Source organism: Saccopteryx bilineata, chromosome 1, assembly GCF_036850765.1.
Source record: "Saccopteryx bilineata isolate mSacBil1 chromosome 1, mSacBil1_pri_phased_curated, whole genome shotgun sequence".
Taxonomy (NCBI): domain Eukaryota; kingdom Metazoa; phylum Chordata; class Mammalia; order Chiroptera; family Emballonuridae; genus Saccopteryx; species Saccopteryx bilineata.
In genome coordinates this window covers 81,866,951-81,879,555 of record NC_089490.1, presented here as the reverse complement: position 1 = coordinate 81,879,555, position 12,605 = coordinate 81,866,951, and the positions used below count along the sequence as shown (strand labels likewise).

At 58.8% G+C, this 12,605-nt stretch overlaps 1 protein-coding gene across 4 annotated transcripts in view; it reads right to left on the bottom strand.

Moving 5' to 3' along the window:
• The window catches only part of CELSR1 (cadherin EGF LAG seven-pass G-type receptor 1), a 138,318-nt gene that overhangs the window by 809 nt on the left and 124,904 nt on the right, over positions 1–12,605 (bottom strand). For 3 of the 4 annotated variants that reach the window (XM_066255128.1, XM_066255115.1, XM_066255134.1), the window contains exons 25-34: positions 10,677–10,851; positions 5,664–5,776; positions 5,190–5,269; positions 4,148–4,274; positions 3,294–3,419; positions 2,749–2,843; positions 2,360–2,463; positions 1,938–2,093; positions 1,265–1,498; positions 636–897 (exon numbers count right to left, since the gene is read on the bottom strand). In XM_066255128.1, the coding sequence (XP_066111225.1) occupies positions 636–897; positions 1,265–1,498; positions 1,938–2,093; positions 2,360–2,463; positions 2,749–2,843; positions 3,294–3,419; positions 4,148–4,274; positions 5,190–5,269; positions 5,664–5,776; positions 10,677–10,851 (1,472 nt within the window). The remainder of the gene's footprint in view (positions 1–635; positions 898–1,264; positions 1,499–1,937; positions 2,094–2,359; positions 2,464–2,748; positions 2,844–3,293; positions 3,420–4,147; positions 4,275–5,189; positions 5,270–5,663; positions 5,777–10,676; positions 10,852–12,605) is intronic. The other variant, XM_066255123.1, reaches the window with a different exon arrangement.

Here is a 12,605-nt window from a genome sequence, read left to right as displayed (position 1 = left end):
GCTGGGCCAGGTCTTGGGTCATGAGGGGCAGAACCCCCCCCCTCAGGAGGCAGGGGATGCCTGGGGGCTCCAGGGAGTGCAAGCCTAAATGTGGACACAGCTACACCGGGAGGAGGCAGGAGAGGGGGCAGGCTGAGCCTGCACCCGGCAGTCAGAGCCACCTGGACGGCCAAGCCCCTCCGAATGTCCCTGCAGAGCTGGCCTCACGCTGGAGCATGAGGATCAAGGTCAGCAACCCAACTCATTCTTTAAGTGTTAGGAAGGCCACACTAGAAGACCTAGCCCTTCCCTTGGAAGTCTGTAGGAGGGAAGAGCTATGGGAAGGTCAGCAGGCAGTCTACAGAGAATCTCCTGTTCCTCGCCTCTGCAGCTTCCCCTGACCCTCAGTCTCCTCAACCACAGAATGGGGTAGTAATGACCCTAGGCTCGATGTTGGCAGTCGCCCAGGACAGGAAGCCTGCCTCCCTGTGGTCAGTTCTTCCTGCAGGCACTGAAGCCCCTCCGGCCGAGGTACCCTACCCCACCTCTGCCTGGGCCCCTGGGCCTGGGCGCTCCCGGTGCTCAGGCCTCTGACCACTGTCCAGGAACGGCACACACAGGGAGGGCTGGTCAGGGCCACCCCTGCTGCTACTCACTCAGAGTCGGACCCATGGGCCTGGGCGCTCCCGGTGCGCACATTCATGGCCACGCCGTTGAGGTGCTCGCGCCCGGGCTCCCGATGCGGGTTCTTGATGGTGATGGCGCCGTCGGGGCCGTGGACCCCATCGCTGGAGCCCAGGGAGGACGAGCGGGAGGATGCGGGGCTCTGCTCGCACTCGGCCAGCTTCTCCCGGAGCCGGCACTTGAGGGTCTTCTCTGTCAGGGGCGGAGGGTAGGTGACTTTGTTTTTCAAGATGCCTGGGAGGTGGGGGATTGAGAAGGGGACGGTCAGCCTGGCCTGCTGACCAGGAGGCTCTGAAGGGGCTGTTCTTGCGGTTCTGAGAAGCCCCGCACCATTGGGCCTCCCTCCTTGGGTCCTAGCCCAACTTGGTAGCGTCTGATGGTCACCTCTGCCTGCCAGGAGGCCAGCCCTGCGACCAGGACCCGCTTTCATCTCACTCCACCATACATGTCAGCAGGCTCTGCCCCATCTGACAGGCCCCGCCCCATCTGACAGGCCCCGCCCCATCTGACAAGCAAAGCTCCTGTCCCTCCACCCCGCCGCCCTCCCCTCCGTCAGGACCAGGTGCTTTGGGGCAGCAGGGCCCTCTCCACCCAGAGGCACCTTTTCTCTGCTCCAGGGGCTGCGTGGAGGGTGCGGCTACAGGCCTGGGTGGGCCTCCACTCTCCCCGTCCGCGGGGCGCTCAAGGCAGTGGTTGCCCTGCTGGTCCAGGTGCAGCTCCACGCTGACCTTGGTCTCCACCTTCAGGTGTGGCTTCTCGCCGGGCTCCTCGCTGTCGCTCCCGGCCAGGCTCCCATCTGGCCAGCCTGGAGGGATGTGGTTGGCTGCGGCGTCTACTGAGGCACAGGGGCAACCAACCATCAACAAGCAGGGAGGCCCCACCCCTAAGAGTTCTGATTGTCCCTCCACTGGGAGTGTGTGTCCTGAGTTCTTAAGTGGTCCTGACCTGCAGGCCTGGCAGGGCCACACCCTCCAGGTGGGGACACCAAGGCTCAGCCAGGGAGAGGTCCTGACAGTAGGGGCACCAGCTGTAAATCCCCCCACTGTACCCCAACACCTGGGAGCCCCTGCTGGCCACCCCCCAGCAGGTGGGGTCAGGTTTGTGAGGTCCTTGCAGTGAGTCCCCAGCAAGACCCTCCAAACTACTCTGCCTGGACTCTGTGTATGTGAGGAGGGGCCTTCTCCCTGCCAGTACCTCCCATTGGCCTCTGGCCCCTGGCTGAGCAGTTCTGCATCCTGGGAGGCAGGCCTGGCCTGCTGTGCCCACTCCCTCACCTTTGGGGGTGCTGTGGATAGGGCCGTGGGCTGGGTCCCATTTGTCCTCGGCCTCCTCCCTGTCGTCCTCACTGTCTGATGAGTGGGAGGAGGCATAAGAGCTGCTCTGCTCATCCAGGGAGAGCTCGCTGTCGGAGTCCGAATCATGACCTGCAGCTGGATGGGAGGACAGGGGCTCAGGCCAGGGGCTCAGGCCAGGGGAATGGGCTTCCTGGCGAAGCCAGAGCAGAGCCACCGAGGTCCTGAGCATTTGGAGGCAGTAGGGTCCCTGCTGACCCTCCAATTATGACTCAGCCTCAGACACCTCTTCCAGTGATGAAGAGACTGTGAGACAGACAAGAGCCAGCGAGATGTGCTCCCCCACACCCCCTGGGAGGCAGACACACAGGCTGACAGGAGACCACCCTCCAGGGTACACATACCGTGGGGTTTCTTGGTGCTCCTGGGGAGGAAGGATGAGTCTGGCTCCCCCTGTCCGCCTCTCACTGGGCCAGAGGACACGCTGAGCTTCTGACCCCCTTCATCCCTAGAGAGGGTGGGAAGGGTGGGCTCAGCACCATTGCCCAGGGGGACACATGATGTGGCCAGCCATCACCGAACACCTGCTGCAGGCACCAGGACGGCCCTGGGCTCTGGAAGGCTCTCTGCCACAAGAGACTGAGCGAACTGGGAAACATCGTCTACTAGAACAGTGGGTACACGGCCAGGCCCCCCCCAGCAGCTCAGGACGGCGGCGATGAAGCCTGCACCTGCTCCGAGAGCTAGGCCACCCCCACCTGTCAGGACAGCAAGAGCGACGCTCAGGCCTGACCTGACAGTACTGTCCAGAGAGGCGGTGGACTCGCCCAGAGCCGTGCGTAGCATGTGTGGTTCCTCGCTGTAGGTGGTGTTGCAGTTGAGGGAGCGCTGGGGGGAGGGGGGTGGTTATTGGTGAGCAGAGGGCACCAGGGAGCAGAGGGTGCCCTGTCCCCACAGCAAGCCCCAGTGCTGGTACCCGGCGGTATCCTGCCAGGCACAGGAGCCTCGCTGTGACCAAGAGAAAAACAGCCACTGCTTGGCCCCCACTGCGGTCAGTCGACAGCCTCCCCCCCTCAGCTACAACTTCTGGTTGGGGGTCCTGGCCGACTGAGCCCCGTCCTCCTGAGACCTTGAAAAGCAGGGCTGTGACTATGACAGACGCCACCAAGTCAGGCTCGACGCTGTGCTCTATGGATGGCTCTGTGACATCCCCCTTGTGACGGGCGCTGAGACCATGGCACTGTGCCTGATGCTCGTTGGTCCAGACCCTCACGCGGGCCCCAGGTGAGGGGAGCAGCCTAGCCCCCGGCCCTGTGGGTGTCCCTCGGGGCCTCCTACCGTCAGCAGGGTAGCCCTCGTGTTGGCCGAGTCATCTGGGTGTGGCTTCTTCCCAGCAAGTGCCCCCTTCAGGTGCTTCCGGACCTCCCTGTTGAGCACGCAGTGGAACAAGAGAACGAAGAGGCCCTGCAGGGAGGGGCAGCAGGTCAGCAAAGCAGCCAGGGCCCCGCCAGCCTGAGGGCGCAGAGCTCAGCCCGCCCGGACGTGGAGCCAAGTGCCCAGAGCAGCCGGCAGCTGTGGCCGTGGAGACGCCCGCCGAGGCCCATGCTCAGCCTCTTCCTGCAGGGGCTCCTGCTTCCTCAGGTGAACGGGCAGGGCAGCCGGCATGTGGGAACTGCAGGGCCCCATCCCAGACCACAGTCCAGGGCCACCCGGAATTCCCCGCATAACATCATTAGCCAGCTTCCTGGGAAGCTCCTTGAGTGCGCTGTGAATGGCCAGCACCCCTCCCTGGGGACACTAATGAGACTTTCTCTGGGGGAGGGGAGCGAGCCCCTTACTGGCCAAGCGAAGGACAGTGCCCTGACAATGCAGGAGGACCAAGGAAGGGGCTCAGGAAGGCTCTGGGCAGAGCTGTGTTTGGGGCAACAGGTTTCTTTTGGTGGCAGGACCGTGTGTAGTGAGGCCTTGCTGTCACCCCGAACACACTGCGGCCGCACTGGAACCAAAGCCACAGTGTGGTCCCACCTATCCAGAGCTCAGACACAGCCTGGTCGCTAGGTCGAGGTTCTCTCTGGGGACACTCTTGGCCACCCAGGGTCGAGGCATCTCAGAGAGGAAGCAGCACAGGTGACCCATGACCTCACCAGACATCCCACCCATGGTCTGAGCAGACACCCCAGCAAGTCCCTCACCTGTAAGCAGCTGAAGATGGCAAAGAGGTAGTGGAAGGTGAGCACGTCGCTGTTCACGGCCAGCAGCCCCAGCAGCCAGGTGGCGCTGATGAGCAGCAGCAGGATGAAGGCGGTCCTTAGGAGGGAGCTGGGGGCAGGGCGGGGCGTGATTCCAGGCCTCCTCCCTCCCAGCGCCCCCCCCCCACACACTGGTCCATCTATTCAGCCACCTACCCACGCACCCACCAGCCTTCCCTTCCCCAAACCTTCCCGAGCTCTCTTCTCTGTGGCTGGGCAGCCTCTCCTTTGCCCACCTCCTGGCATGTGTCACCCAGCACACTGGACACCCTTGTCCTTGTCTCCCTGACCCTTTCTCAGCTCTCCCGCTGCCCTGCCTGACCCTCTGAGGCTTGCTGTGGGTCCTCTCTCCACTCCCAACCCCCGAACATAGCAGGTTCCCTCCTTGCTGGGCTCCCATTCTGCCGGGGAGCCCCCCCATTCCTGTAGTCCCAGCACCACATTGGCACCTCTCCCCAGTTGCTGTCATTGTTCCCGCCTCCTCCTGTCTGCATTTGTTACCATCACCATTGCCCATTTGGGGGAGGAGGACAGAGCCGGGCATCACTGCTAAAGCCTTTCTCCCCTCAGCAAGTCTATGACCAGAAGTGCGGTCCTCCATCCTAAACACTTCCTGCATCTGAATGTGCTCCCTTCCCTGGTCCAGGCTGCTGTCCCATTGCCCGGCCTGGCCTCTGCTGTGGTCAGCCTCCTTTCCTTTCCTCACAATGTCCAAACACCACTCAGACCCGGTCGCCCCTGCACAGGGAGCTCTGACAGTGTCCAGACACGGGCGCCTCTCCCCCTGTCAATCCCGCCTGTCATCGGTCCTCTGGACTGGCCAAGTCAGTCATCCCTAATGCCGCCTCAGCTGACCGGCGCAGTGGCCGAGGGGCCTGGCCCGCTGGGCGAAAGGCACTCGGCCGGGCTCAGCCTGGCGTGTAAACCAGCCGTCTGGGTCCCGGTGCCAGGTTCCACCCACCCATCTGCTGTAGCACCAACTTACACAATCCCCTTTCTTTCATAGTAGTGGTGCTTTCGTCGGCAGGAGACTTTTGCAGACAAGACAAAAATAACTGTATTGACCTGAAAAAAAAAATCAGGTGGCCAGCTCGTCTATATTGTCACACAGATCTTCAGAAGCCAGACACTTCTGAACACCTTCACCCATCTCCGGAAGTGGGGCTGGGATGAGAGGCCTGGGAGTCTGAGTGTTAGCCCGCCCGCCTGTACGGGGCCCTCCGGAGGCTGGGTGCTGAGCAGCCTCACAGTGGACGTGGACGGGAACCCAGACCCTGCAGGTCTGAGGACGGGGCCTCCTCAGGGTGAGATCAGCCTCTCCTGCCCCACCGGCCGCTCAGAGGAGCCGGTCACCCAGCCGCCCAAACACCCCTTTCAGCCAGTGCCCGGGGGCACCCCGGTTTCCCACGTCCCCGGGAATTGCGGGCTGAGACCTCCTCGCCTCCGCCCCCACACTCACAATTATAACTGTCCCGATAGGCCCAGCAAAGCTCCAGATCAGAGTGTCTCGAAGGGATAGCCAGCAGAAGTCGGGGTTTCCGTAGCCCTGGGGGTCCAGTCCCACCGCGAGTCCTGGACGTCAGAGAGGGGAGTGAGGGCCACACCCTAGGAGGGGACCCTCCTGAGGGCCAGCTGGGTAGGTGTGTCCACAAGTGGGGCATCCCCAGCCCCACCCAGCCAGGAACCCGGGGCCCCAGTGTCGCCCTCAGAGGGAAGGGCCAGGAGCCCAAGATAAACACTTGGCATGTGACATAGGCCCAGGTACTGTCAGAGCAAAACCTCTTTCTGTGTCAAATCACAGTCCCACCTTGCCCACATGGGCCGGGCAGCCATAAGGAGCCCACCTGGGCCAGGGCTGCTGAGGGAGACCAGAGAGAGACAAGGACAGGCAGTGGGACCAGGAGGCCAGGGTGTCCATGATGGGCCTTGGTGGACACACACCCACGTCACACACCCATGTACATACCACACACATGTACACACCACACACATGTACACGCAGTCAGACCACACACACACACAAACTGTTCATCCTTCCCAAGTGCTGTGCAGATGAGGCATTTGTTGTATTTTCTAAGGCTTTTAAGCCACAGCCATGGTTTCTAACAACCGTGTGACAAGCTACAGGTGAACCTTGTCCTTGCAGAACTATCGGATGAACATTGGGATTCAACACAGACTTTGTTTAAGAGAAAGTAGTAGGTGAGACCTGGTTGATCCTCTCTGTGACCTTCTCTGACACCACCCTCCTAACTCCCACCCTTTCCCCTGGATATCGGGGTGCCTGGGCTGGGCCAGGCGCCCACGACGCCTGACAGCCTGCCCTTCCTTCTGCTCTGGTGTCTGGCAGACATGGCCGCCACCCTCTCACAGGGTCTGGGTGGAGACACTCTGCTCCATCCAGCCCCATGTGGAGGAGATGCCCAAGGTGATTACCGCCCCCCCCCCCCACACACACACAGATATGGCATGGACAGGCAAAAGAGGAAGGGCCAGGACCACCCATGCCTGGCCAGCTTGGTCACAGTGTCCAGGCAGGAAGAGGTGACAAGGTCATATGTAGGAACCCCGGCTGAGGTCAGTCAGCACCTCCATCTCGGCCCGAAGTCCTCTGGGAATCATTCTCAATTCTTTTGCAAAAGACTTAAGTATTTTTTTTAAGTGAGAGGAAGGGAGATAGACAGATACCCACATGTACCCCGACCAGGATCCACCCAGCAACCCTTCTGAGGATTCTACACCAGAAAACATGTACACTGAAATATCCTGTGTGGTCAGCGACAGTGGGGGACAGTGTGGGAATATCCAGGTCTGGCCCCTACAAGTGACTTTATGGGCGGGGGGGGGGTCAGGTGTGTTCGAGGTGCCGTTGCTATTGTAACAAGCCCCTGGGTGCAGCCCTGGCTGCTGGAGACCTCCCTCAGGGTTCCTTGCTGCAGACCCTCGGTGACTTTGGGGTGTTCTCACTCCCTCTTCCTGTCCCCTACTACTGTAGTGGCATCCCCTAGGAAGATCTGTCCATCCAAGTCCTGACCCCCAGAGCCTGTGACAGTGACCTTATTTGGAAACAGAGTCTTTGCAGATATGATCAGCCAAGGATCCTAAGATGAGATCACACCGGATCAGGGTGGACCGTGTATCCAGGGACTGGTGTCCTTATAGGAGAAGGAGAGGGAGGTTTGAGACACAGACACATGGAGAGGTCACAGGATGGTGGGCAGACAGGAGCTGCGGGACACCTGCAGCAGCCTCCACGCCAAGGGCTGGGCCTGGGCAGAGGCCCCCTCAGCTCCGCCTCCAGAGGGAGCAGCCCTGCCCACACCTTGCCTTCCATTCTGGGTGAGAATAAACTTCTGATTTTTTCAAACCCCAGGTTACGGTACTTGTCACAGCAGCCCTACAAGCTTCACCTTAGAAGGTGCCTGCAGTCCTACCCCCTCCTGAGCTTGGCCCTGGGGTCGCTGTGCAGTCACCCACCAGGGACTGCCGTTCACTTACAGGTGGGGGCTCACCTGCGGGAGGGAGTGAGTCCCCTTCCCGGGGCTGCAGCTAGCAGCCGCAGGGGTACATCACAGAGCAGGATCACAGCTATGTTTGTTTGGGGCACAGAAAACCAGGGAGCCTACTGTCAGTGGCCCTTTTGTGAATTCAGCAGATTGTTTTGATTTTACTTCTTCATTTCTATTCATAGCATCTGAGGTAAATAAAACCTGACCTTGTGGTTTCTGAGCTTCACTTAATAATAGTAATAATAATAATAATAATAATAATAACTCAGTGGTACTGACTGGGCCTGGCAGCTCGAGTATGACTGCAACTGTTTACAGGGGGTTTCAGGGCATGAGGGGGCTCCCAAACCGCTGCCCCCTCCTCGCCCCTCAGCCTCACTCTTCCAGGTTCTTGGGACTCAGGGACCACCAGTCAGCCATCTTCCTCAGAGTGACTAGAACTGCGTAGAAACAGGAGGCGTGACATGTCCGCCATGTTCAGTCTGTGGGTCTGAGAGGAGGGGCTGCTGGCAAGGGAGGCCCCACCTGCCCAAGGGGGCCCACCCTGCCCATGCCTCAGCAGCTCCATATGGAGGTGACAACAGTCTCTAAGGGTCCCTCAGAGCACAGGCAGACGGGCCAACTGGTGCCCAGACTGTCTGGGAGGAAGCAGAGTTGGCTGAGGAGTCCACCTGGTGGTGCTTCTGTGGAGAGCAGGAGAGATGTGACCTACCCTGGCTCTGACCCCAGCACGGCTGCTGGGCAGAACCCCGGGGCAGCACCCTTTCTCCCGCTGCTATGAGCCTCAGACTTCCCTCGAACTCAGGGCCTATTGAGGAGAAGGGGTTTGGCTCTTTGTGAATAGAAGTGTGGTCTTCCCTGACCGGAAGCAAACTATGTCTTTCTGGTACTTAGTAAGAAGTGTGCTAAGCAAGCACTGCCATTTTGTTCACTTATCCATCCATCCATCTATCCATCCACCCATCCATCCATCCACCCAACCACCCAACCACCCACCTATCCATCCATCCATCCATCCATCCACCCACCCAACCACCCACCTATCCATCCATCCACCCACCCAACCACCCATCCACCCACCTATCCATCCATCCACATAAATATCCATCCATCCATCCATCCACCCACCCATCCATCCACATATCTATCCATCCATCCACCCACCTATCTATCCATCCATCCACCCAACCACTCATCCACCCACCTATCCATCCATCCATCCATCCATCCATCCATATACCTATCCATCCATCCATCCATCCATCCATCCATCCATCCATCCATCCATCGATCCATCCATCCATCCATCCATCCATCCACCCACCCATCCATCCATCCACCCATCCATCCACCCAACCACCCATCCACCCACCTATCCATCCATCCATCCACATACCTATCCATCCATCCATCCATTCATCCATCCATCCACCCACCCACCTATCCATCCACCCACCTATCTATCCATCCATCCACCCAACCACCTATCCACCCACCTATCCATCCCTCCATCCAACCACCCACCTATCCATCCATCCATCCATCCATCCATCCATCCATCCACCCACCTATCCACCCATCCATCCACCCATCCATCCATCCACCCACCTATCTATCCATCCATCCACCCAACCACCTATCCACCCACCTATCCATCCATCCATCCATCCATCCATCCACCCATCCATCCACCCAACCACCCATCCACCCACCTATCCATCCATCCATCCACATACCCATCCATCCATCCATCCATCCATCCATCCATCCACATACCTATCCATCCATCCATTCATCCATCCATCCATCCATCCATCCATCCATCCACCCAACCACCCATCCACCCACCTATCCATCCATCCATTCACATACCTATCCATCCATCCATCCATCCATCCATCCATCCATCCATCCATCCACCCACCCACATACCTATCCATCCATCCATCCATCTATCCATCCATCCACCCACCTATCCATCCATCCATCCACATACCTATCCATCCATCCATCTATCCACCCATCCATCTACCCACCTACCCATCCACCCAACCACCCACCTATCCATCCATCCATCCACCCACCTATCCATCCATCCATCCATCCATCCACCTACCCATCCACCCATCCACCCAACCACCCATCCACCCACCTATCCATCCATCCATCCATCCATCCATCCACCCATCCATCCATCCATCCATCCATCCACCCATCCATCTACCCACCTACCTAACCACCCACCTATCCATCCATCCATCCATCCATCCATCCACCTACCCATCCACCCAACCACCCATCCACCCACCTATCCATCCATCCATCCATCCATCCACCCATCCACCCATCCACCAACCACACATCCACCCACCTATCCATCCATCCACCCATCCATCCATCCATCCACATACCTATCCATCCATCCATCCACCCATCTATCCATCCATCTACCCACTCATCCATCTATCCATCCATCCATCCACCCACATACCCATCCACCCACCATCCATCCAACCACCCAGCCACCCACCCATCCATCCATCTATCTATCCACCCACCTATCCGCCTATCTGCCTATCACTCATTCATTCATTCACCATCCATCCATGCAGTGGAAAGACATAGTTTTTATTTGTTAGGAGCCAGAGACAGAACCCTGATGAGACCCAGGCCCAGCTCTCAAGGAACTCACACTCAACAGAATACAGTCCCCCAGTAGGTATGGAATGATTACACTCATGTGAGCATATCAGTGTACAGGGCTGGAGCCTCCTCTGCAGGAAGGGGCCATGTCTGAACTGGGCACAGAAGGGAGAGGAGGCCAGAGAGCTCTTCTGCTTCGGTCTGGGGTTGCTGGCTCATCTGACACAGGTTCCTGTGCCAGCAATATCACATGGGTCCCTCCATTGGTGGTCAGTTTCCAGCCCTGGCCACCCCAGCAGGGCTTCTCTGAGCATCCTCACCTGTGACAATGGCCGGGATGCCCCAGCCCACAACGTAGTAGAACCGCATGGGCCCAGCATCGATGTTGCGCACCTCTGTCAGCATGCGGTAGACATGCAGGCTCTCCACGAAGGTCCAGGCGAAGGTGCTCATATAGACGTAGTGCAGGGCAATGGCGATCACCGTGCACAGGAACTGCGGAGAGAGGAGCTGGCTCAGCACCAGCCACCAGGCCCCCACCCCTGCACTGAAGGGGCACAGGGCGGAGGGGGAAATGACCAAACAGGCCACTCTGCAAATATGAGGTTCTGCAGGTTGGAACAAGGATATTGAGTTAATTGTGTTTTGTACTAGATTCACCCAAGAGTGGCTAAGCACCAACCCTCATAGCATCCCAGCCTCCCTGTGTGGAATGGGGACCCTTCCCAGCCCAGACGGGTGCCATGAGCCAGTGCAGCCTGGGGACAAGAGGTGGCAGAGCCCCCCGTGTTTTCAGGAGAAGCTGGAAACCTGTATTTTCATGTCATGGTTCTAAATTTTGAAATGTTGGCATTTAATTTAAAGCTAAATATTGTAGAGTTGATCTGGTCAGGCAGAGACCCCCAGACCATGATCTTGGCCTTAGCCTGCCACCCCTGACCCTCGGCCAGGGCTCCAAGGCCCAGCAGGAGTGGGCTGCCTGAGGGAGGGCTTCATGCTTTGTGAGCTCAGTGGTAAACAAGATCCAGCTCACGGTGCCTGCACCGACTTCAGGGAGGATTCTGTCTCTGCTGAAGCAGGAATGGGAATGAGGGAGTTTGTTCTGTTCTGTCCTGTGCTGGGCAGGTGTGTCTGGCCAGTGACCAGGTGCCAGAAAGAGAAAGTCAACTTCCAAGGTAGCTGAGAGACAGCATCCCAGCCTCTGGGGACGTTGGTGAGCCAGCCAGTGTCACTGGGGCACAGAAGGACGTGTGAGAACAGGAGGAAGGCGGTGGTGGGGAGAGGCTGAGGACACTGGGGTCTCAGGGAGTCCAGCCTTTGAGACCATTAGAGAACTCCAGTCCCAGGTGCTCTGGAGAAGCCTCTCCCAACTCCTTTTAGGTAGGGCTGCCACCGCCAGGGCTCCCGAGGCTGGTCCCTGGGACACTGGGCAGGTCCTAGAAAGGGACATTAGCAGGGTAGGAAAGGAATGCACTGAGGGGAGAGGGAGGAGAAAGCCCTCAGCCACGCCCAAGCCAAGCCCCACCCTGTCCACACCCACACAGTTGAGCCCCATCCCTGTCTATACCCCACAGCCAAAGCCCTGCCCCTGACCACTGACCACACTCACAGCTGAGCCCTGCCCATGTCCATATCCTTACACTGTCCCTACCTCTCATCAGGCCCCATAGTGGGCCCTATCTTGACCACACCCTCACAACAGGGCCCTACCCTTGACCACACCCCATGGCTGGGCCCATCCCTAACACTCATTCTGTCCATCTCCACTGCTGTCCTGGCAGCCCAACCTCCCACGGTCTCAGTGTCTGTGCCAAGGAGACACCACGATCAACAGACACAGGAGGGTGGGAGGAGAGAGAGGGCTAACCATGACCCACAGTGGAGGCCATTCTGCATACGTGCCAGGTCAGTGCACCCTGTGGGGAGCTCAACAGAGCACAAGTGCACTGGGAACACAAGTGCCACTTGCTGCCATGCCAACCTTGACGCGCCACATTCTCTCCAGAAACAAAAGCCTGGAGATGAGGGAGAGGCCCCCGTAGATTAATACTTGTCAAATACAGTATAGAGCAGGACTCAAGCAGAAGAAAATCAGAATCTTAGGTTATTATAAAGGCAAGCTCTTTGCCTCAGACATTGGACACAGTCTGCAGTTTGTGGTGGGCAGGGAGATCAGTGTGGCTGCACAGGGTGAGCCTGGGGCTGAGCGAACCCACCCCAAACACCCCTGCGCCCCCTGCATGCAAAGC